Source organism: Pristis pectinata, chromosome 8 (assembly GCF_009764475.1).
Source record: "Pristis pectinata isolate sPriPec2 chromosome 8, sPriPec2.1.pri, whole genome shotgun sequence".
Classification (NCBI taxonomy): Eukaryota; Metazoa; Chordata; class Chondrichthyes; order Rhinopristiformes; family Pristidae; genus Pristis; species Pristis pectinata.
This window is the reverse complement of record NC_067412.1, coordinates 30011904-30034161: the sequence shown is the minus strand read 5'-3', so window position 1 is coordinate 30034161 and position 22258 is coordinate 30011904. Positions and strand designations below refer to the sequence as shown.

General features: G+C 38.7%; 1 protein-coding gene across 1 annotated transcript in view; it reads right to left on the bottom strand.

The window, feature by feature from the left end:
• Positions 1 to 22258, bottom strand: part of eif3ba (eukaryotic translation initiation factor 3, subunit Ba) — a 35952-nt gene that overhangs the window by 6097 nt on the left and 7597 nt on the right. Inside the window, exons 6-16 of the mRNA XM_052020916.1 lie at positions 16495 to 16652; positions 15072 to 15203; positions 13778 to 13844; positions 11633 to 11679; positions 11023 to 11233; positions 9815 to 9887; positions 8289 to 8411; positions 2711 to 2789; positions 1964 to 2102; positions 1405 to 1530; positions 133 to 210 (exon numbers count right to left, since the gene is read on the bottom strand). Coding sequence (XP_051876876.1) covers positions 133 to 210; positions 1405 to 1530; positions 1964 to 2102; positions 2711 to 2789; positions 8289 to 8411; positions 9815 to 9887; positions 11023 to 11233; positions 11633 to 11679; positions 13778 to 13844; positions 15072 to 15203; positions 16495 to 16652 — 1233 coding nt within the window. The remainder of the gene's footprint in view (positions 1 to 132; positions 211 to 1404; positions 1531 to 1963; positions 2103 to 2710; positions 2790 to 8288; positions 8412 to 9814; positions 9888 to 11022; positions 11234 to 11632; positions 11680 to 13777; positions 13845 to 15071; positions 15204 to 16494; positions 16653 to 22258) is intronic.

Genomic DNA, 22258 nt, shown 5'->3' with positions numbered 1-22258 from the left:
ATGGACAGAATACAAGTTAAGAAATAACAAGCTCCTTTTAATAAAGTAAACAATTTTAGAAACTATTTCCTGCAGTGACTAGGTTCTCAGTTTTGGATTTCAATAATGTTTCATTCAATATAAAACACTTACCTTGGAAGCCTTGGACTGACTCAAACGATCTTTCTGCTCAAAGATTTTTGAATATTTCTTATAATCTTTTTTGATTTGCTAGAAAAAGATATACATACACACAATATTACTAGTAAATAAAAATTGTGAAGTGCATCATTAATATGAAGTATTTGCTAACAACTTCGCAAAAATCATCTTTCACATGCAGAAACCTTTACCTGATTATTCTGTTTCAAACAAAAACTTGGAATTCTTAACTTCAATATATATTTTGTACATAGAGGGAATATAATTGAGTCACATAGATAGGAGTAACCAATGGGGACAGAATCACCCAGTTCTAAAGGATGGCCGCCAGAGGTGTGATCTCATCCTAGGAGAGGTTCTCTCTCTCTCTCTCTTCAGGAAAGGAATGGGAAAGAAAAATAACAAAATAATTAGGTTGATAATAGCTGTAAATAGGCTAATGCCATGGAGTAGTGAACTGTTGAAGTCTGAATTTCCACACTACCAAGAATGCTAACAGGAAAAAATTGTTGGCATATCAAAGTACGTCACCTCCATAAAATGCAAATTCAAAGCTAGGTGTATGTATAATATACAACATATTGAGAGAGACGGACAAAGTACTTGTCTTGGTAATTGATCAACTATCAAAGAAAAATCCCTAGAATCCAATTTCTTTTGGTTTTTTAAGATCTATGTTTACTTTGTCTAAAGACATTTTCTTAGCCTTCTCCACAGATACTTCATATCCCATTTCATCTCTCTCCCATGCCTTCTACCTCCCCCACTGTCAAGATATACATTCACACAAAGTAACATCAAGTATCGCAAGATTTAACAAGTAACACTGGGGACTTCGCAGACTTCAAAGCTTTGTTGGTGTACTAATGCCACAATTCATGCACACTACTGCCCTAATACAAACAAGTATCCAAGACAATTACGTTTGAATGCAAGGTTAAGTCAGCAGTTCAGCTGAGATAGAATGGAGCTTTAAGTAGACCAACATTAAATTTGAAAGCCTCTCTTGTATTTTGTTTTGCTGCAATATTCAGATTCTGAATCTGACTAGCAGCACCACAGGTATTAAGCTGTTTTGTAGATTTATCCATCACTTATTAACTTATTTACAGTACAGTACAAGGCAACTTTCATCTGTTTCTCCAAATTAACTCTCACCCAAATGATACAACCAAAGCAGGAATTCAAGGCAATTATTTTATCAGAGAGAAAATTTCAGTCACACCAAGAACTTTTTTTTTGGAAAAAGCAGTTGATACATACCTTAAGCTGATCCTGAGAGAGCAGGGTTGCAGGTCTAGGTCTCCAAAGCAATTGGCAGAAACGATCCTTGGTATTCTTTTGCAAGAGACGTCCTTGGAACGTCCACATCCAGTACGCATTATCCACCTACAGTGCAAAACACATGGCAATATCCATGACTTTACAGAAGTGCCCTGGATGCCACAGAAATACACCCTTCTCAACATAAAGTTTGAAATTTATTTCCTGCAACACCTTGCACAAAAGCAGGTGCGATTTGCTCCTTTCTCTACTAACTGCAACATTAGGAACCAACAGATTCTTCAAGGGAGATCAGCTTTCCCTCTTATACTCCAGGGAAACACTGCATTTTCAGAATGCAGAACTCACAGATCCTGTCACTTATCATCTTAGAGTGGATACAAGATTCCAGTGCCACCAATTCTTGAATACACAATCATATATCAATTACATTACTACACTTCTAGCTCTATGTAATATAAATTCACAGTTAGAATTACTGCTAGTCTACAAGTGCTAATAAGAAATACGACATTTGAAGTAAGTATATCAAGCTTACCTTGTGACTCCACCACGAGACTGAAGTCACTACATAACGTCCAGTTGGGTCCCATTCAACGTCAGAAGCCATGTAATGCTCAGCTACATTCATCAATGTGCAATCTGATGTGTCATAGAATGCTAAAGCACCATTCATGCTACAGATAAAGAATACTTTATATTAACCAATTAACAGATACTTACTCAAGTACAAACAACATGAGTCAATGTATTGCCTTTTCATCAGTTTTATATAGTGGAATTTCCCTCAAACTCACAAATATTTCACTGACCATGAAACAGTTTCTAAGACCCTCAGATTAGAAAAGGTATTATACACAAATACAATTTTTATTCCTTTCGAGGTGGATATGTCAACTTGAATTGATTGGTGCTTAATAACACAGCCATCAATTTAATCTTTTGATGTGACTCTTTGATGCAAAGATTAACAAATGCCAAATAGAGTATTCTGCGAATTACATAACTGTTGTGCGATGGTCAATAAGGTACTTAAACAAAAGTGAAAAAACAACTTCCAGCAGATCTTCCAATACAAGAGTACCTTTCTCCAAGAGTACCTATGAAAACCTCAAAAATCAGCTACATATCTGTGCCCAAGACAAATCTGAATTGTACCACATTTAATCTTTTATTTTGGTGTTGACCCATAACCCTCCCTTCTCCACTCACTCTTCCACCTGGAAAATTTCAATAGCATGACAAAGCTGATGCAGAAGAGTCTTAATACCATAATACCACTCACCTTCTCAGACCAGCCAGTACCACAAATTGGCCTTGTGGACTCCAGAAGATACTGTTAGCTTGCTGTTTATCAAACATTTCTGCAGAAACAGATATTAGCTAAATACATTTTATCATCACATAAATATCTTCCCTTGCTACTTGACCTTTGTGCACAATGCTAGCAGTTGAAACAGATTGACAAAAGCCAATCATTTGCAGCAACCTATTATTAGCAGATTAACAAAATAACCATTAAAAACAGCAACCAATCTTATATTTTATACCATATATCAGTACCTGAAGGTCATCCATCAACAAGTGTTCTTGTGCATTATTTATTATGCACCTCTTTTTTCCCTACAACTTGTCATGTTATCTTTGGTAGGTACCAATGACATAGGTAGAAAAAGAGTAGAGGTCCTGAAGGAGGAATACAAGGAGTTAGGGAGAAAGTTGAGAAGTAGGACGTCAAGGGTGGTAATTTCAGGATTACTACCTGTGCCATGTGCCAATGGTAGAAAGAATAGAAAGCTCTGGCAGATGAATGCATGGCTGAATGACTGGTGCAGGGGGCAGGGCTTCAGATTTCTGGATCATTGGGACCTTTTTTGGGGGAAGCATGACCTATTCACTAAGGATGGGTTACACTTAAACTTCAAAAGGGTCCAATACCCTGGCGGGAATGTTTAATTTAGCTGTTGGGGAGGGTTTAAACTAATCTGGCAGGGGGATGGAAACCAGGATGTTAGGATAAGGTAGGAGGTTTATAGAAACAAAGCCCAAGACTGTGTGCAGTGAGGATGGCAAGGAGGACAGGCAGGTGAAAAGTCAGGATAATTTGCTGAACAACAGAAGTACAACAAGTCAGGATGTTAGGATACAGGATGAGGTATATAGAAACATGTCTAAGATAGTGTGTAGTGAGGATGGTAAGAAGGACAGGCAGGTGAAAAGTCAGGATAATTTGCTGAACAATGGAAGTACAACAAAATCAATAGCAGATACTGGACTAAATGTACTATATTTAAATGCACGTAGCATTAGGAATAAAGTAGCTGACCTAGTGGCACAACTACAGGTTAATAAATACGACATTGTGGCAATCACTGAGTCATGGCTTTATGACAGATGTGATTGGGAACTGAATGTCCAGGGGTACACAGTGTATAGGAATGATAGGCGGGTAGGCAGAGGGGGAGGTGTGGCCATGATGGTTAGTAGTAATATAAAATCAATAGAAAGGAAGGACATTGGGTCAGAAGAGGTGGAATCCTTATGGGTGGAGCTAAGAAATAGCAAAGGTAAAAGGACAATAGTAGCAGTTATATATAGGCCCCCTAATAGCAGTCAGGAAGTGGACGATAAGTTGCAGTTTGAAATAGAAAAAGCGTGCCAGAGTGACATCGTGAAGATAATTATGGGGGATTTTAACATGAAGGTGGACTGGGAAATCCAGCAAGGCAGTAGAACTCAGGAGAGGGAGTTTGTGGAATGTCTACAGGACGGTTTTTTGGAGCAACTTGTTGATGAACCCACCAGGGGATCAGCTGTTTTGGATTGGGTGCTGTGTAATGAACCAGAGGTGATTAGGGAACTAAAGGTAAAGGAACCATTGGGAACTAGTGATCACAATATGATTGAGTTAAATTTCAAATTTGAGAAGGAGAAGCTGATAACTGGTGTATCGATATTTCAGTGGAACAGAGGAAATTAGAGTGGTATGAGAGAGGAGTTGGCCCAAATTGATTGGAAGAGTAAGCTAGCTGGAGGGACGGTGGAGCAGAAATGGAAGGAATTTCTACAAGAAATAAGGAAAATGCAGGATAGATATATTCCAAGAAAAAAAGGTTTTGAATGGAAAAAAGGCACAAATGTGGATAACGGGAGAGGTGAAGGCTAAAATAAGAGGGAGGGCATACAAGGAAGCAAAAATTAGTCGGAAAACAGAAGACTGGGAAACTTTTAAAAACCTTCGGAAAGAAACTAAGAAGGTCGTTAGGAAAGAAAAGATGAATTATGAAAGGAAGTTGGCAGATACAGTCGAAAGGATACTAAGTTTTTTTTTAAAAAGATAAAAGGAGTAAAAGAGAAACATGGGTTGATATAGGACCAATCGGTAATGGTGCGGGAGAGATTATAATGGATGATAAAGAGAAGGCAGAAGAACTAAATGAGTATTTTGCATCTGTCTTCACTGTGGAGGACATCAGTAATATACCAGTTAGTCAGGGGTCTCATGGAATGGAACTGAGTTCAGTTAAGATTACTAGAGAGAAGGTACTAGGAAAACTAAATGGCTAAAGACTGATAAGTCTCCCGGGCCGGATGAGGTGCATCCCCAGGTTCTGAAGGAGGTGGCTTTAGAGATAGTGGAGGCATTGGTGATAATTTTCCAGGAATCGATAGACTCCGGCATGGTTCCGGAGGACTGGAGGGTCACAAATGTAGTTCCACTGTATAAGAAAGGTGGGAGGCAGCATAAAGGAAATTACAGACCTATTAGTCTGGCATCAGTGGTGGGAAAGTTATTGGAAATCGATCCTCAAGGATGAGGTTATGGAATACCTAGAGGTGCAAGGCAAGATAGGTCCTAGCCAACATGGTTTTGTTAAGGGAAGATCCTGCCTGACCAACCTATTGGAGTTTTTTTTGAAGAAATCACAGGTAGGGTGGATAAGGGAGAGGCAGTAGATGTTGTGTATTTAGACTTCCAAAAGGCCTTCGACTAGGTGCCACTTAAGAGATGGATTAATAAAATGAGAGGTCATGGAATTACAGGTAGGATAACAGAATGGGTGGAGCATAGGCTGGTTAGCAGGAAGCAAAGGGTGGGAATAAAAGGATCTTGTTCTGGTTGGTTACCAGTTACTAGTGGTGTTCCGCAGGGGTCGGTGTTGGGGCCGCTTCTTTTTACCTTGTACATTAACGATTTGGATGATGCAGTAAGTGGTTTTGTGGCTAAGTTTGTGGATGACACCAAGATAGGTGGAGGAGTAGAGAGTATTGAGGAGACAGGAAGGTTGCAGAGAGACCTAGATAGTTTAGGAGAATGGGCAAGGAAATAGCAGATGAGATTCAATGTTGAGAAATGTGCAGTTGTACACTTTGGAAACAGAAATAAACGGGCAGATTATTATTTAGAAGGAGAGAAAATTCAAAATACAGAAGTACAGAGGGACTTGGGGGTACTCGTGCAGGATACCTTAAAGGTTAACCACCAGGTCGGATCGGTGGTAAAGAAGGCGAATGCTATGTTGGCATTCATTTTGAGAGGTATAGTGTATAAAAGTAAGGAAGTGTTGATGAGGCTCTACGGGGCACTAGTGAGGCCTCATTTGGAATACTGTGCACAGTTTTGAGCCCCATATCTTAGGAAGGATGTGCTGATGTTGGAGAGGGTTCAGAGGAGATTTACGAGGATGATTGCCAGAATGAAAGGGCTTATGTATGATGAGCGTTTGTCGGCTCTTGGACTGTACTCACTGGAGTACAGAAGAATGAGAGGGGACCTCATGGAGACATTTAAAATGTTGTAAGGACTGGACAGAGTAGATGTGTTCAAGCTGTTTCCCTTGGTGGGCGAGTCCAGGACCAGAGGGCACTTAGAATTAGAGGGTACAGGTTTAAAACAGAGATGAGGAGAAATTTCTTTAGCCAGAGGGTGGTGAATTTGTGAAATTCCTTGCCACGTACAGCAGTGGAGGCCAGGTCATTGGAGGTGATTAAGGAAGAGACAGATAGATATCCAAATAGTCGGGGTATCAAGGGATATGGGGATAAGGCCAGAAATTGGGGTTAGAATAGTATGTATTTTTTTTGTTCTTCCCCCCCCCCAAATTTCTCATTTCTTTGGAGCAGACTCGATGGGCTAAATGGCCTACTTCTGCTCCCTTGTCTTGTGACCATCCCTGGGAAATGTTATTTTATGTGATTAAAAAAAAACCTTGCAGAGTGTTTAATAATAATTAAACTGAACACTGGTTAATAGTTGAACAGTAATTATAATTACAAAATCCAGATTCCACAGGAATAATAAATTGAAATTACATGCCCATGTTGGTTAACATCCTAATATTATGCTCAATACACTTAATGAATGAAGGGAAAGCAAACAAAATGTATTTCATGTAATAAAGCAATGTTTAGAAAAGGACGGAGTTTAAGCTGCAAGTCTCCACTCAAACTAAGAACTATATCCTTATAATGTTGGTGTACGCTGATATTCTAGGGCATGCTGATATCATGGAGGTGGTTTGAAGAACATTAAGATGGACAAGTCTCCAGGACCTGATGGGACGTATCCCAGGTTATTATAAAAGAGGCAACAGAAGAGATTGTTGGGGCCTTGACAGATTTTTTTTGTATCATCTTTAGCCACAGGCCAGGTCCCAGAGGACGGGACAATAGCCATTATTGGTCTTTTGTTTAAGAAGGGCAATAATAAGGAAATAAACCAGAAAATTATAGGCCAAACCTTAGATCAGTGGTAGGGAAATTATTGGAGATCGTTCTTAGGGATAGAATGTATTCACATCTGGAAAAGCATATACTTAAGAATAGTTAGCATAGCATTGTGCGGGAGAGGTCATGTCTTACAACTTGATCTGAGCTTTTGTTTTTGAAGAGGTGACGATGGTTGATGAGGGTAGGGCAGTGGAAGTTGTCTACATGGACTTTAGAAAGCATTCAACAAGGTCCCTCATGGTAGTCTGATCCAGAAGATTAAGACATGGGATTCACGAAGACTTGGTAGACTGGATTCAAAAATCAGCTTGACCAAGGGCAGTCTAACAGAAATATACAAGATTATGACAGGCACTGATTGGGTAGATAGTCAGTTTTCTCCCCCAGGGTGGAAATATCAAATACTAGAGGGCACAGCTTTAAGCCAAGAGGGGGAAAGTTTAAAGGAAATTTACAAGGCAAGTTTTGTTTCAAAAGCACAGAGTGCTAGGTGCCTGGAGCGCACTGCCAGGGAAAATGGAGGAATCAGATTGAATAGCAACATTTAAGAGACATATAGACAGGTACATGAACAGGCAGGGGATGGAGGGACACAGACTGTATGCAGGTAGATGGAATTGGTTTAAACTGGCATCGTGGTCAGCACAAACACCATGGGCTGAAGGGCCTGTTCCTGTGCTGTACCGTTCTATGTCCCTACTTCTATTTGCCGAATCAGAGTAGAACTGTAATATAATTATCTAACCTAATCTTGTTTTCAATAAGCAAAGATTAATACGCTGTAGCATATATCCAGTTAATAGACCTAAGGCGGCACATAAAAAGGCACCCAATGTAGGTCTTAAGAGGACAGAATCAAAAAGCAAAAATGTTAGTCAAACTTAAATCACTTGGCAGAACTCAGCACAGTTCACATGATAGAGGCACTGGAAAATTCATCAGGCTAAACATAGAACTGCAAGGACATACAAGGAAAATTGGAACAGGCTGACACTTTAGATGCGAGAAAACTGAGAAGTAACCCAACAAAGGTCTTCAAGATTATTAATATTTAAATGTGGGACAGGAGAAATCAAAACAGGGTAACATTAAAGCAAGACAGTCAGCAATAAATTCAAAAAGCAACTACTTACTGATGAGCTCAATTTTGCCATTATTCTTCACGTGGTAGAAAGATACCGATATTCTAGGCGTTTCTCCGTGTAGCACAGCAAACTTGCTTCCATTTGGCTCCCAAGCAAAAGCTATAATACCCTCTAACAAAATATGGAATACACAAAGCCAAGTTATTTTAAATAAGGCCTATAAAAGTTGCTTACACCCTGAACAAGGACATGGTCACAGTTAGGTAACCACCCAAAAACTTCCCTCAAAATTGAGATTCTCAAATATTACATTGATATGCAGCCCACTTACATTAATTCTTAAAACATTTCCCACCCAACAGATAAAAATAAATAACTAATGAAACAGACTGCTTTTAAATACCTCCAAATGTTCTTTAGACATACTGACAAATGGAACACTACTAGCTGTTTTCTCCACTCACAACAACATTATCTATTATGTAATTCTCACCAAGTCAGCTAGCATATATACACAAAATGTCAGGGAGCTAAATATGTAATTAACATTTCTGAATTAGTTATGATTGTCCTCTATCAGATGAGCTTCATTAAAACAGTACTTTTACACTCACTGGTGATGCAAACCTATTTGATCATGTGACAAAATGAGGAAAATTCATATAGTGATTTGAACAGGATGTCTAACCATAATCCTCCCTACCCTGAGAAAATTTTCAATCAATTCAGGCAGTGCTGTAGACAGCATCATCCTCAAAGAGGATACAGACATATGCAGATGAAATTTAATGCTGGAGCCATGGAAGAACGAGGAGAATCAATATATATTACATGGAACAAAAGGCAGTGCAGAACCAAAAGAGGAAAGAGAGGGGATAGGTCATTGAAGATGGTAGAACATGTTAAGAAGGTTACTATGAATGATATGACCTCACCAGCTTTACAAAAATACAATATAACTATAAGTAGTAATTCTAAAAGTTCACAAAGGTTGAGTAAGGTGGCAAAACCTGGCCACAGAACTTTAAGAAGTTAAATTCCAATGATGAAAGACTTTGGAAATTTGAATTGAATTAAAGCACAGAAACTGAGATTTGGTAGTGGTGATTTAAAAATCATTGATGGGGTTTGGCATGGAGAAACCTTTTCCACTAACAGATAGTTTAAGAAATTTAGCAAAATAACAAGAGGCAGCAGAAGAACTGTATTCTTAATGAGAATGATTTCTTATGATCTGTAATGCACTGCCTGGAGGCAGATTCAATAACAACATTCAGATGTGAATTGGATAAATGCTTGAAGAACAAACATTTCCATTGTCACAGGGAACAATCCAGGGTGTGGGATCAATTAAATATCTTTCAAAGAGCTGACACAAATAAGGTGGGCCTCCTGTGCTGTATCATTCTATTAACTCATTTCCAAAGAATAGATTATAAAAAAATGCAACACAAATTCTGCTAACAAAACATCAATTAAAATTGTTGACTATAACACATGAATTTCCACAGCAATGTGAAAACTGATGTTTTTACTCAAATGATAAGAACATAAATAAGTCAGTCACAACTCACCTTTCATTTCCACAACATCTACAGGAACCTGTTTTTCCCTCATTCTGAAGATTTCAAAGTTAGTCACAAGACCCTGTAAACAAAAAACTTAAACATTATGCATGCAATTTCTTTCACATCAGAATAGTTAACAGCAGTAATTACTGTCATCCCCCGAGGTGGATTAATTGAAATAAAATGTCAAGACGCTAATCCCTACAAAAAAAAATCTGCTTTACACAAATTTGGACTCTGCATTTGAAAAGGTGTGCACCTTCCAGTTGTTAAAACCATGGATGGGAAACAATGCTTAAAATAATTCCTGAACAAAGAAGTTCCAACTGTGGCTAACTTGTTACATTGTAATTACAAGAGAACATCAGCCACATCACAATCAGAAGTTGCTACAAAATAATCTGGCACAAAAAATCACCACCGTCTGAAAAGATCCACAGTAAAACTCCAATAACCCACATCTGGGCCAACAGCTGCTGTTTCCCTTGTTCCTTTTAAACTCACCAGGTTCTGCTTCCCATAATCCTTTTGAACACACCAAGTCTACTGAAGATTTATTACATTACTGTGTAACAATAATAAAGTAAATCAAAAATGCACTGGGTTATTAATAGGAATAATATCCAATAGTTCAGAAGATCTGCCAGTTCAGCACCACCAACTCCAGAGGATGCCAATTGTCTACTGTGCAAAAACTAAACACACTTATTAACTAGGGAGTAAAGTCACAAGGAATGATAGCCTTTCAAATTGTGGATTAAATTCAGCATTTCAGTAGTCAACTGACTGCCATTTATTCAGTCCTAATCTAAGAGATTTTACGGTAAAGGAGGGCCACATCGTCATAGATGGCTCTTTGAAAAAAATCAATGTAACACTAATCCCATTGATCTGCTCTCCAAACTTCAAGTATATATGCAATTTTGTTTAAATACAGTCTTAGTATTAAACTCTTTGCAAAGGCATTTCCTCCATCCTTTCCCTTCACTCTGAATTACATTTTAAACTGACTACTCAGCATCAATTAACCCTCTCCAACCCCAATTACTGCTTTTCCCAATTTCCTCCTCAAAATTCAAGTTTTTCTTCATATTTATTAAAAGACGTATGCTGTAGATCCTCTGACAATGAGAAGTTAGACCTTACATAAAGTGGCATACAGTTCTTTTGTTGTAATAGTTTTGTAGACCATTAACCACAGGTTAAGCACATACCTGTATACCTTTCAGAGTTCTATCTACTTTCACACAGAGGTAATCTCCATTTTTCTGCCAGTGTAATTTACAGTCCACCACATTGAAAAGATTGCGCACTCTCATTTCTTGCCTTGTTGGAAACTGCATTAGAGTGACTCTGGCTGGAATATCTTTATCCTCTGGTACCCAAAATGCGATAACATTATCACCTGGAGACCATGAGAAATCCCTGATGAGAAAGCACAGTATGGTTAAAAACAGCCCCTGTGCACCTCAGCAAGCCTGAGGAATAACACACAAAACTGACTGCAAAGAAATCAAATAGTAGAGTGGCATCAGAGATTCAAATTCAGCAGAAAGAGAATGCATGAAGGGGAGAAGGAAATAGTAGAGAGAGAGACTGTGGTGAGAGGTATAGAGTGAAGAAAAGGGAGCAGGATGGGTGTGATGCGGGTTAAGGAGCAAACTATTACTCCCATTTGCAGAGTGCCCTCCAGCAGATTATACTGATACAGATACCAGGAGAGGCCAAGAGGGCAAATGCTCAAGAATTTACACAAGGCATCTGTGGCACAGGTACAACTTTGGCAAAACTCACAAAAGCTAGCAAATGACTCAAAGTACTTACTTTATTCCACTAATCTTGAGACTCTTTTTATCTAACAGACCCATTGACTGGAAAAGAAAATTAATTTTGTTAATGATCTTCAAATGTAAAGTAAAAGATTACACACATTCAAGAGAAAGCAATTGACAAAGTGCAGTTGAATTTAAAAAAGAGTACGACTTCCTCCATCGTCGCCAGTTTAACCCAATCCCATTCAGCACTGCTTATACTTTGATTTCTCCATTTTTCTCCACCAATCTGGCAGAGAACCATGACATTGGACAACCAACAGCTCCTCAAATGGCCTACCTTTACAAATTTTGACAATGAATCATAATAGTTCCATGGAAGATCCAAAATGCAGATCAAAATTAATTAATTACATTGTTAAAGGACATGGTGGATCTAGAAATTCACCTGCAACAGTGGAGAAGAGGTAAACATTTGCTGTGTAGTCCACTAAATAATATTCTTTTGCACTAGCTCATCAGCACCCAATTGGGCCTCTTTGTGTCCACATTGCAGCAGGGTTGGTATAGTCTTAGAAGCCCAAGAGGGGAATTGGGCTTGGTGGAGATTAATTTAAAAATCAGAGCCCTAGGACTGATGGGCATCAAAAGATTGAAACCCCTTTTTAATAATGTAGATGGAGGAGAAACAAAAAGGGATTTTTATTGGGGATGGTATCAGCTGAGTGCCAAGATCTTTGGCCAAGAGTATCTGGTAAGTAATTAAAGGGGATCTACCCAAGCTAGGTTCCCAGCATTGGTTGGAACCTTCTAAAAAGAAGCTTCGATTAATCAGCACTATTAAAAAAAATGGTTCCCTCAGGTTCACTTGTCATTGGGCACTCCTTGGAACATCTCTGGGTAACAGTTGATGACAATAACTTAATCCAGGTCATTGCCGTTAATAAGCATTGCACACGAAATAACATCACTTTCTGTGCATCTGATATGGAAATTGCATCATCTACACATAGGCAATTTGTAACCTGCAGAGAACAGGAAGAACAAAGGGAATTGCTGTAATAGGTTGGAGACCAAGAGAGACCAAGTTACACAAGTGGCAGTGGTGTCAACTGAGAGAGGGTGGTGAAGATGATATGCACATGGTTTACCCAATCTGACTACCTTGTAAAGCATCTATACTCAATCTGCAAGGGTGCCCCTATTTTCCAGATATTTGGCACTTTAATTCTCCATCCCAGTTGCATTCTGTCCTTTTTTTTTAAATGGGCTCCTACACTCTCAGACAGAAGTCTAAGGTAAGCTTAGGAGGCAAAGCATCTCATCATCTGAACTGGCAAATTATAGCCCTCAGGACTCAAGTTCAGACAGCCAGCCTTTCAGTAACTATCCAAATTGGCCAATTCTGATCAATTCCAAAAACATTAATTCAAATTTTCTTTTTCCACAGATGCTGCTTGACCTGTTGAGTACTTACTGTACTGCTTTTTTCTCAAAATTGATTTCCAGCACATGCAGTGTTTTGCTTCTACATGTACCTTTTAGTTCCAGCATTTTTTTTTGCCTTGCTCCGTTTCCTCCTATTTTCGTTCATCTTCTACTTGCATCTCCTCCAGGCATATCATTCATCTTCTTCAATCCCCCTCTCAGCCAGCACCACCAGCACTTGTGCCAATCAGTCCCTTTTGGCCTTCACCCTACCATGGGCATCCCCATTCTTCTCTCCACCTCTGCCCATCTTCTACAACACCAATGTTTAATTCTGGAGTTTTCTCATTATGATGAACAGTTATTAACCTGGAACGTTAACTACAAATACTGTCTCACCTGCTGAGAATTCAGTTTTAATTTCATTTGCCAACTAGTCATGTGATTTTGTGGAATTTGCAATATTTAGTACTCAAGCAAATTTAATTATTATTTTCATATTTTGTTGCTGCCTGTACATCAGTAATCAACTTTTAAGTTTTTGTGCTGAAATTACAGGTTTGAAAACAATATGGTCCCCGTTTTTCCCTATCACCAGTTTCCACAGCAACCTTCTTAACATCAATTCTAGCTCATACTTCTATCACTGATTATAATCAAATCCCTCCATTTCTGCTCTTGAGAAACATTCTTAAAGGAAAATGTTGGGACATGTTCACCTCATGATGACTCAGGCATTAAAAATCTAGCATTTAGTACATATACTCACAGGTGTTTCATAAATACTAAGTGTATCTTGTGTCATTCGTGCAAAAAACTTGCCATCATGGCTCCACCTATAGAAGAAGAAACATTTAACATGATATTCACATGAAGCTCTTTACAGTCCATAAACACTGATGAAGGGCCTCCGCCCAAAATGTCAACTATTCATTTCCTTCCATAGATGCTGCCTGACCTGCTGAGTTCCTCCAGCATTTTCCGTGTTGCTCCAAATTTCTAGCATCTGCCATCTCTCGTGTTGCCATAAACATTAGTCTTGATTAGTGAATGCAGTACTATGGTTGGCATCATACAACATTCATTTCAACTTTGTGCAAGAGAAAAATTAGCACTACACTAGAAACACTGCTCTGTCAAGTCAAAATAAAGAGGATAATGCTGAGTTTATTATACCATCTTAATCAAAAGGAAAGACTAATCAAGCTGAGTAATTGGGAATATGTTCTTAATGTGTGAGCACCAGCAAAAAAGGGGTGGAGGATGGGAAAACAAAAAAAAGAGGCAAGGCTGGGTTATATCTTGCACATTTATTTTAATTATTTGTTGTCTTTATGCTACTGCCAACATTTCTGTCCATGCCCAATTGTCCTCTGAAGTGAATGGCCTGCTAACTTTGGTAATCAACCACACTGCCTGGGGTGTGGAGACACATACAAACCAGACTAGACAAAGTTGGCAGAATTCCTTCCCTAAAGAACAAGTGAAGCAGATGAAGTTTCACGACAATCTGATGGAGTTATGGTCATTATTAATGAAATTGACTTTAAATGTTCAAACAAAGTCCAGTTTAATTGAATTGTTTGAGTTTAAATTACCCAGTTGCTCCATAGAATTCAAATACGTTTTGTGAATCAACAACCCAGGCCTCAGAATACCAATCCATAATGGTTTTCTATATACCGGACAGAAGGCTTACGCGCTACAATTGAGAAAAATACAACAATGGAACTTTGTTAGAAACGAAATACAAATCACTCATGGCAAGAGCCAAGGCACTCAGCAAGGTTGTGAAGGCAACAGCAAGTGCAGCAAAGGAAAAGAATAAAAGGATGATTCTACCTTTTCCTGTCCAAAGGTTTAACAGTAACTAGCTTTCAGGAGTGATATAAAAAAAAGCTATTCTTATGGAAACTAAAATAAATGACAGGAAGCAATGCAAATGTTTAATCGTGCACATTTACAAGACTTTAATATTAAAAAAAAACAATTACAGACTTACTTTCTTCAGGATTAATTAACTACCTTCTGGCACAAGACAACAATCTTGAGATCATACTTACTTGAATATTGGCCAATGGGCTGAGCTTTCACAATGAAACCCTCGCTTCTTCTGGCCTGTTAATACATCCCAAATGATAATGGCCTGAGGGTCATCTTTTGTGTCCATTAAAGGACTAAATGACACCATATATCTGTGGGGTAATTAAAGAAAAAAAATTACCGATGTTCAAATACATCCTTGTCCTGTTCATTTTTTTATTTAGCTTTGATGGCACTAACATCCACAGCACTGAAACAATCGCAAAGCGGTCAGAAACAAACTTCAACAATATAGTCAAACAATGCTAAATTAGGGCAGTTACAAGGAGATTGAAAGGAGGAAAGAAAATTAAAAGGATATCTAGTTTTCTGTACTAATCTAGTTATGATGAGTTACAAGTTCAAATAGAGGACACAGACAAAATCTGCTGTTGACTTGTTCATGCAGTCTCATGAAACCAGCCCTAATTCTTCTAATGAATTGGAGATCTAGCTCAGAAATGCCTTGCAAGACAAGCATGGTACTTTCCATACAAAGTTTTTGATTATTTCTTGACAATACGTTTTGCTGGGTAGTAACTTAGCTTGGACTTGTGAGTGCTTGAGGTGGACACAGGGTACCAGAAGCACTTCTGATCCTCATTATAAATCAGTCCTTAGAGTACATTCCACCCTAACCTCAAACTTCACAAAGAGACTATAAAAATCACTAAACTTTTGCCTTCAATTCTTTTATTGATAAAGACTGTATCTCAGCTGATGAAAGAACAAATTGCCTTGCAGAATGGATATCACATATGGCCAAATATACACACCACAACTACATCACCATCGCAGAAATAAATCTTAATTCCATGTGCTCATAACCTCATCCCAAAAAATATTGCGACAGTGTAATCCATATTACTTGGCTGCTCAATAAATAATTTCAAAGCACTGTACATGAAAGTGAAAATTTAGGCATCAATAAAACATAATATCTTTAAGCAGCATCCATCATTAAGGACCCTCACCATCCAGGACATGCCCTCTTCACATTAACACCATTGGGGAGGAGGTACAGGAGCCTGAAGACCCAAACGTTTCAAAACCAGCTTCTTCCCCTCCACCATTAGATTTCTGAACAGTCCATGAACACTACTTCATTGTTCCTCTTTTGCACTATTTATTTTTGTAACATAGTAATTTTTGTCCTCATGTCTTGTACTGTACTGCTGTCACTAAAATTTCATAACACATTAGTGATAATAAACCCAATTCTGATATTTTACTGAAGGATATAATATAGGTAATCTGATTCAAATTTTACAGATAGATTATTGAAAAACTTACACACTTTGTTTATGGAATACAATATAGATAGAATACCTTGAGCACAAATGCAGAAGCATGATTAAGGAAAACAGACCGTGGAGACTCTTAGCCCTACATCTAAATAAATACCTTTCACACGGAGAAAAATCAATTAGCTGGACACCTTGGTGGCTAAACCGCTGAATTTGCTTGAACTTCTCCCCACCCCAAAGAGCAATACCACGTTGATGGAATGTCGCTAAGTATGTGCCTTTGGGAGACCAACGAACATATGTTTCTGTCCAACGCTGTAAACAAAATAAAACATAATTTACGAACCTGAACATTTTATAGCAGGTACACCAAGCTCCGTGATTACTCAAAGCAGACAGGATGGTTACTATTACCAGTTAAAATGTGATTATGATAGGTATGGCTGCTATAATAGGTTATCAATAGTTGAATGTACCAAGGTACACGTGCAATAGCACTTACAACTGTTCATTCTTTGCCTTACTGAATTTCTGATTGAAAGCATTAAAAGATCCCAAAAGGAATGCCTCAAAAACACAACTACAAAAACTAAAGTTTGATAAGAGACTCAAGCAACATTTGTCGGATCTTTGTTTTCCCCCTAAGATCTCAATCACAGATTTCATAGTGTCATTTGAGTCTGATAGGCTGATAGAAATTAATTGTAGTGGTAGTCAACACCTCCTTCATAAATTGTAGCATGCATTGACCAAGATTATGGAAGGGGAAACTAGATGAAGTTGCTAGTATCATTAACAATGAGCCAGTAACACATAAATCTCTACAAGTCATGCAAACATTTATTTTTGACAGGTAGGAATTTGTAAGTTAGCTTTAATCAATCCTTTTCCATAATGTTCTCTTAGGCAATTTTAAATCCAATAGTCCCAGCGTGAATTAATAACTCACTACAAACTATGATACTACAATGCAATGCAACAAAAGAAAATCATTAAACGGGATGTGAATCAACTTCATCTAGTTCCCCTTCCATAATTTTGGTCAACGCACGCTACAATTTATAAAGGAGGTGTTGACTACCACTATAATTAATTTCTATCAGACTCAAATGACACAGTGAAATCTGTGATTGAGATCGTGGAAAACCAAGTCCAGAGTAACCTACTCCTCCCAAAAATATACCAGACTTACCATGTCTCAATAAAATCATATACTGTATTGTTAAATGTTACTTTCTGAAAATATAATTTGTATTGGAATGAATATTAACTTTTTCCACCCAGGAACTTGCTCACACAATATTTTAATTGTGCATGCCCACTGTTATTATGCACTATACAGAGATTATAGGTACAAGTAAAATAATAGACCAACTTAATTATCAAAAAGCAAACAAATACAGATGAACATAACATTTATAACAGGGTTGGTGAATTAATGGCACAAATGGAAACTAATGGGTATGATCCAATAGCCATCACAGAGATGTAGTTGCAGAATGACAAAGGGAATTAAACATTCCAGGATACTTAACTTTTAGAATAGACAGACAAAATGGAAAAGGAGGCAGTTAGCTCTTATATTACGGAATATGAATAGAGGCAATAGTGAGGAAAGATCTCAGCTGGAATTAATTACATAGAACATTACAGCACAGTACAGGCCCTTTGACCCACGATGTTGCGCCAACCTTTTAACCTCATCTAAGATCAATCAAACCATTCCCTCCCACATACCCCTCCTTTTTTCTATCATCCACCTGCCTAGCTAAGAAATGTTCCTAATGTATCTGCCTCTACCAGCACCCCTGGCAGCGTGTTCCACGCACCCACCATTCTCTGCATCAAAAATACTTACCTCTGATATCCACCCCCCCCCCCCCCCCCCCACTTTCCTCCAATCACCTTAAAATTACACCCCCCCCCCCCCCCCCCACCGTGTTAGCCATTTTCACCCTGAGGAAAAGTCTCTGGCTGTCCACTCGATCTATGCCTCTTATCTTGTAAACCTCTCAGGTTACCTCTCATCCCTCCTTTGCTCCAAAGAGAAAAGCCCTAGCTCACTCAACCTATCCTCGTAACACATGCTCTCCACTCCAGGTATCATCCTGGTAAATGTCCTCTGCACCTTTTCTAAAGCTTCCACATCCTACCTATAAGTGAGTGACCAGAACTGAATGCAATATTCTAAATGTAGTCTAACCAGTGTTTTATAGAGCTGCAACATTACCTTGCAGCTCTTGAAATCAACCACTCTGACCAATGAAGGCCAACAACCCTATCAATTTGCGCAGCAACTTTGAAGGATCTATGGACTTGGACCCCAAGATCCCACTGTTCCTCCATGCTGCTAAAAATCCTGCCATTAACCTTGTAAACTGCCTCCAAATTCAACCCTCCAAAGTGAATCACTTCACACCTTATCTGGGTTGAACATCTGCCACTTCTCAGCCCAGATTTGCATCCTATCAATGTCCCATTGTAACCCTAGACAACCTTCTACACTATCTGCAACACAACCAACCTTTGTGTCATTGGCAAACTCACAAACTCACCCTACCACTTCCTCATCCAAGTCATTAAAAAAAATCAAAGAGCAGGATTCCCAGAACAGATCCCTGCAGAAAACCACTGGTCACAGACCTCCAGGCAGAATATGCTCCATCTACAATCACCCCTTGCCTTCTATGGGCAAGCCAATTCTGAATCCACACAGCCAAGTTTCCCTGGATCCCATGCCTCCCAACCTTCTGAATGAGCCTATCACGGGGAACCATATCAAACGCCTTATTAAAGTCCATATACACCACATCCACTGCTCTACCCTCAATGTGAATTCTTTGAGGATGTGACAAAACAATCAGGCTCATGAGGCATGACCTACCCCTCACAAAGCCATGTTGACTATCCCTAATCAGACTATGCTTCTCCAAATGCTCATAAATCCTGTCCATAAGAATCTTTTCCAATAATTTTCCCACCACTGAAGTAAGACTAACTGGTCTATAATTGCCAGGGTTATCCCTACTCCCTTCCCTGAATGAAGGAATAACATTTGCCATGCTCCAATCATCTGGTGGTACTTCTGTGGCCAATGAGGACGTAAAGATCATCATCAAGGGCTCAGAAATCTCTTCCCTTGCTTCCTGTATTATCCTGGGATATATCCCAACTGGCCCCAGGGACTTATCTATCCTAATGTTTTAGGAAAGTTCCAGCACATCCTCCTTTTTAAGATTGACATGTTCTAGCTTATTACCAAGAGGCAGAAAATATCAGTAGCGTTTGTATATATGTTCCCAAAACATAGAATTCATGATGGCCAATCTACAAATCAAGAAATTAGAGGTGCATCTAACAGTGAATTCAATAATCATGGAAGACTTTAATCTACATACAAACAGGGAAAACAAAATTAGCAGTGGTAATGTAGAGGATAAATTTATGGAATGTAGAAGAGATGGCTTTCAACAACGGTACTTTGAGGAACCAAGTGAGGGAGCTGACAATTTTCAGTTTAGCACTGTGTAATGAAAAAAGGGTAAACCAACGATCTGACAATTAAAAAGCCTTTAGGCAATGGTGATCACAATATGGCAGAACTTTATACAAAGATTGAAAGTGACTCAAGTTCAATCTAAATCTAGGTCTTAAGTCTGAATAATGTAAACCACAAAGGCAAATGACATGAGCTGGCTACGAAGACTCCAATCCTACATTGCAAAGATGTGACAGTAAAGAGGCAACAAAGTTCTAAACAATTAACACACATCTTACAAGTAATATTTTATCCTTTTCTCCCAGAAAATCTCTCAGAAGTGGTGAAAGGCTAAAGGTTCAGAGCAAATGAGTTCAAAGAAATTAGTATTAGCATCTAATGGGAGTGAAGCACAACAAATCCTCATAACCTGTTAACCCTCATTCTAGGATTTAAGGAGGTGATGATGGAGACAGTGAATGCACTGACTGTTATCTTCTAAAATTAGATTCTACAATGGTTTCCACAGCCTGAAAATGTAGCAAACCTATAGAACACAAGGAGATATAAACTAGTGAGACCAACAGTGGTAGGGAAGAATGCTGAAATCACATTTGACAAATCTGTCACAGATTTTAAAGCACAGAAATAAGAACAAATCAGCTGATATGATGAATTTTGACCAGAAGGCCTTTGATAAAGTGATATTCAACAAATTATTGAAGAAAATTGTCATCCATTATGAGGGTAATACATTGGTGTGAACTGAGGATTGGTTAACAAACAAGATTAAAAATAAATGGGTCAATTTTAGATTGGTAGGTTGTGACCAGTGGGGTGCCACAGGGATCAATATCAGACCCCAGTTGTTCACAAACTATAATCAGTAACTTAAATGAACGGATCAAGAGTAAGGCAGGGGGTATGGAAGACGAAATATATTGTGGAAAAGTCATCTATATTGGTAGAAAGCAAAAAGGTAGATATTTCTTCAAGTGGCGAAAGATTGAAAGATGGTGGTGTTCATATGGACTTGTGTACTCTTGCACATGAATCATTGAAAGCTAACAAGCAGGTTCAACAAGCAATTGGGAAAACAAATATTAGACTTTATTGTTGGATTTTATTGCAAGATTTAAATCCAAGAGTAGAAACATTTCTCTAGTAGAAACATTCTGTTCTGTTTTACATACAGATCTGGCAAGACTACATCTGGAAGACTGTAAATGGTTCCAGGAAAGATACACTTGCAATTGAGGGTGCATTGAAGTGTCAGCAGATTTATTCCTAGGATGGTGGATTTGTTGTAGAAGATTAAGCAGACTGGCCCCATACTGGAGTTCAGAATAATGAGAAGTCACCTCATTGAAACAGACAAATTCTTAGAGGTCCAAGCAGGGTACATGCAGTTAGCTTTTCCCCTGGTTGGAGAAAATAGAACCCCCGAGTCACAGTCACAAATTATGAAGCAAGGCATTCAGGACAGAGAAGAGAAAAAAATGTCTGCAACAAGCAGATACTGAATCTCTGCAATTCTCTACACAAGGCTGTGGCAGCTCAGTCCTAGGGTATATTCAATAGAGAGATTGTTTTTTTAAGATATTGAAAAGTAATCAAGGGATATAGAGGTTAATGGATGAAAGTGATGTTAATGCAAAATATCAGGCACATTATTGAATGGCTGAGCAGGTGCAAAAGGCTGAATGGTCTACTCCTGCTTCTCTTAATATTCTTAATCAGTAGGCTAGTCACAGAAATTTATTTCTAATCAGTAGCGCATAGTACTCACAATACTCTAAAAGGAGGCATCTGTGATTGGCAACACAAGTGTTTCATACAACATAAAACAGTATAGCACAGGAACAGACCCTTCAGCCCACGACGATTGTGCCGACCATGATGCCAACCTAAACTAATCTCCTCTGGCAGTACATGGTTTATGTCCCTCAATCCTCTGCCTGTTCATGTGCCTGTCTAAATGCCTTTTAAACGCTATTGTATCTGCCTCCACCACTTATCCTGGCAGCACGTTCCAGGCACCTCCCACTTGCCCCACACATCTCCCTTAAACCTTCCCCCTCTCACCTTAAAGCTATGTCCTCTAGTATTTGACATTTCTACAATGGGAAAGAGACTCTGACCATCTACCCTCTCTATGCCTCTCATAATTTTATAAACTTCGATCAGTCTCCCTTCAACCTCCAAAGCTCTAGAGAAACCAGAGTCTGACTTCTCCTTATAGCTAAAACTCTCTAATCCTTGTGAGCTTATTCTGTACCCTCTCCAAAGCTTCCACATCCTTCCTCCAATGTGGCAATCAGAACTGCCCACAGTACTCCAAACGGGGCCTAGGACTTCAACAGGACTTCCTAGCTTTTATACTTAACAACCCAACCAACAATGGCAAGTATGGCATATGCCTTCTTTACCACACTATCTACCC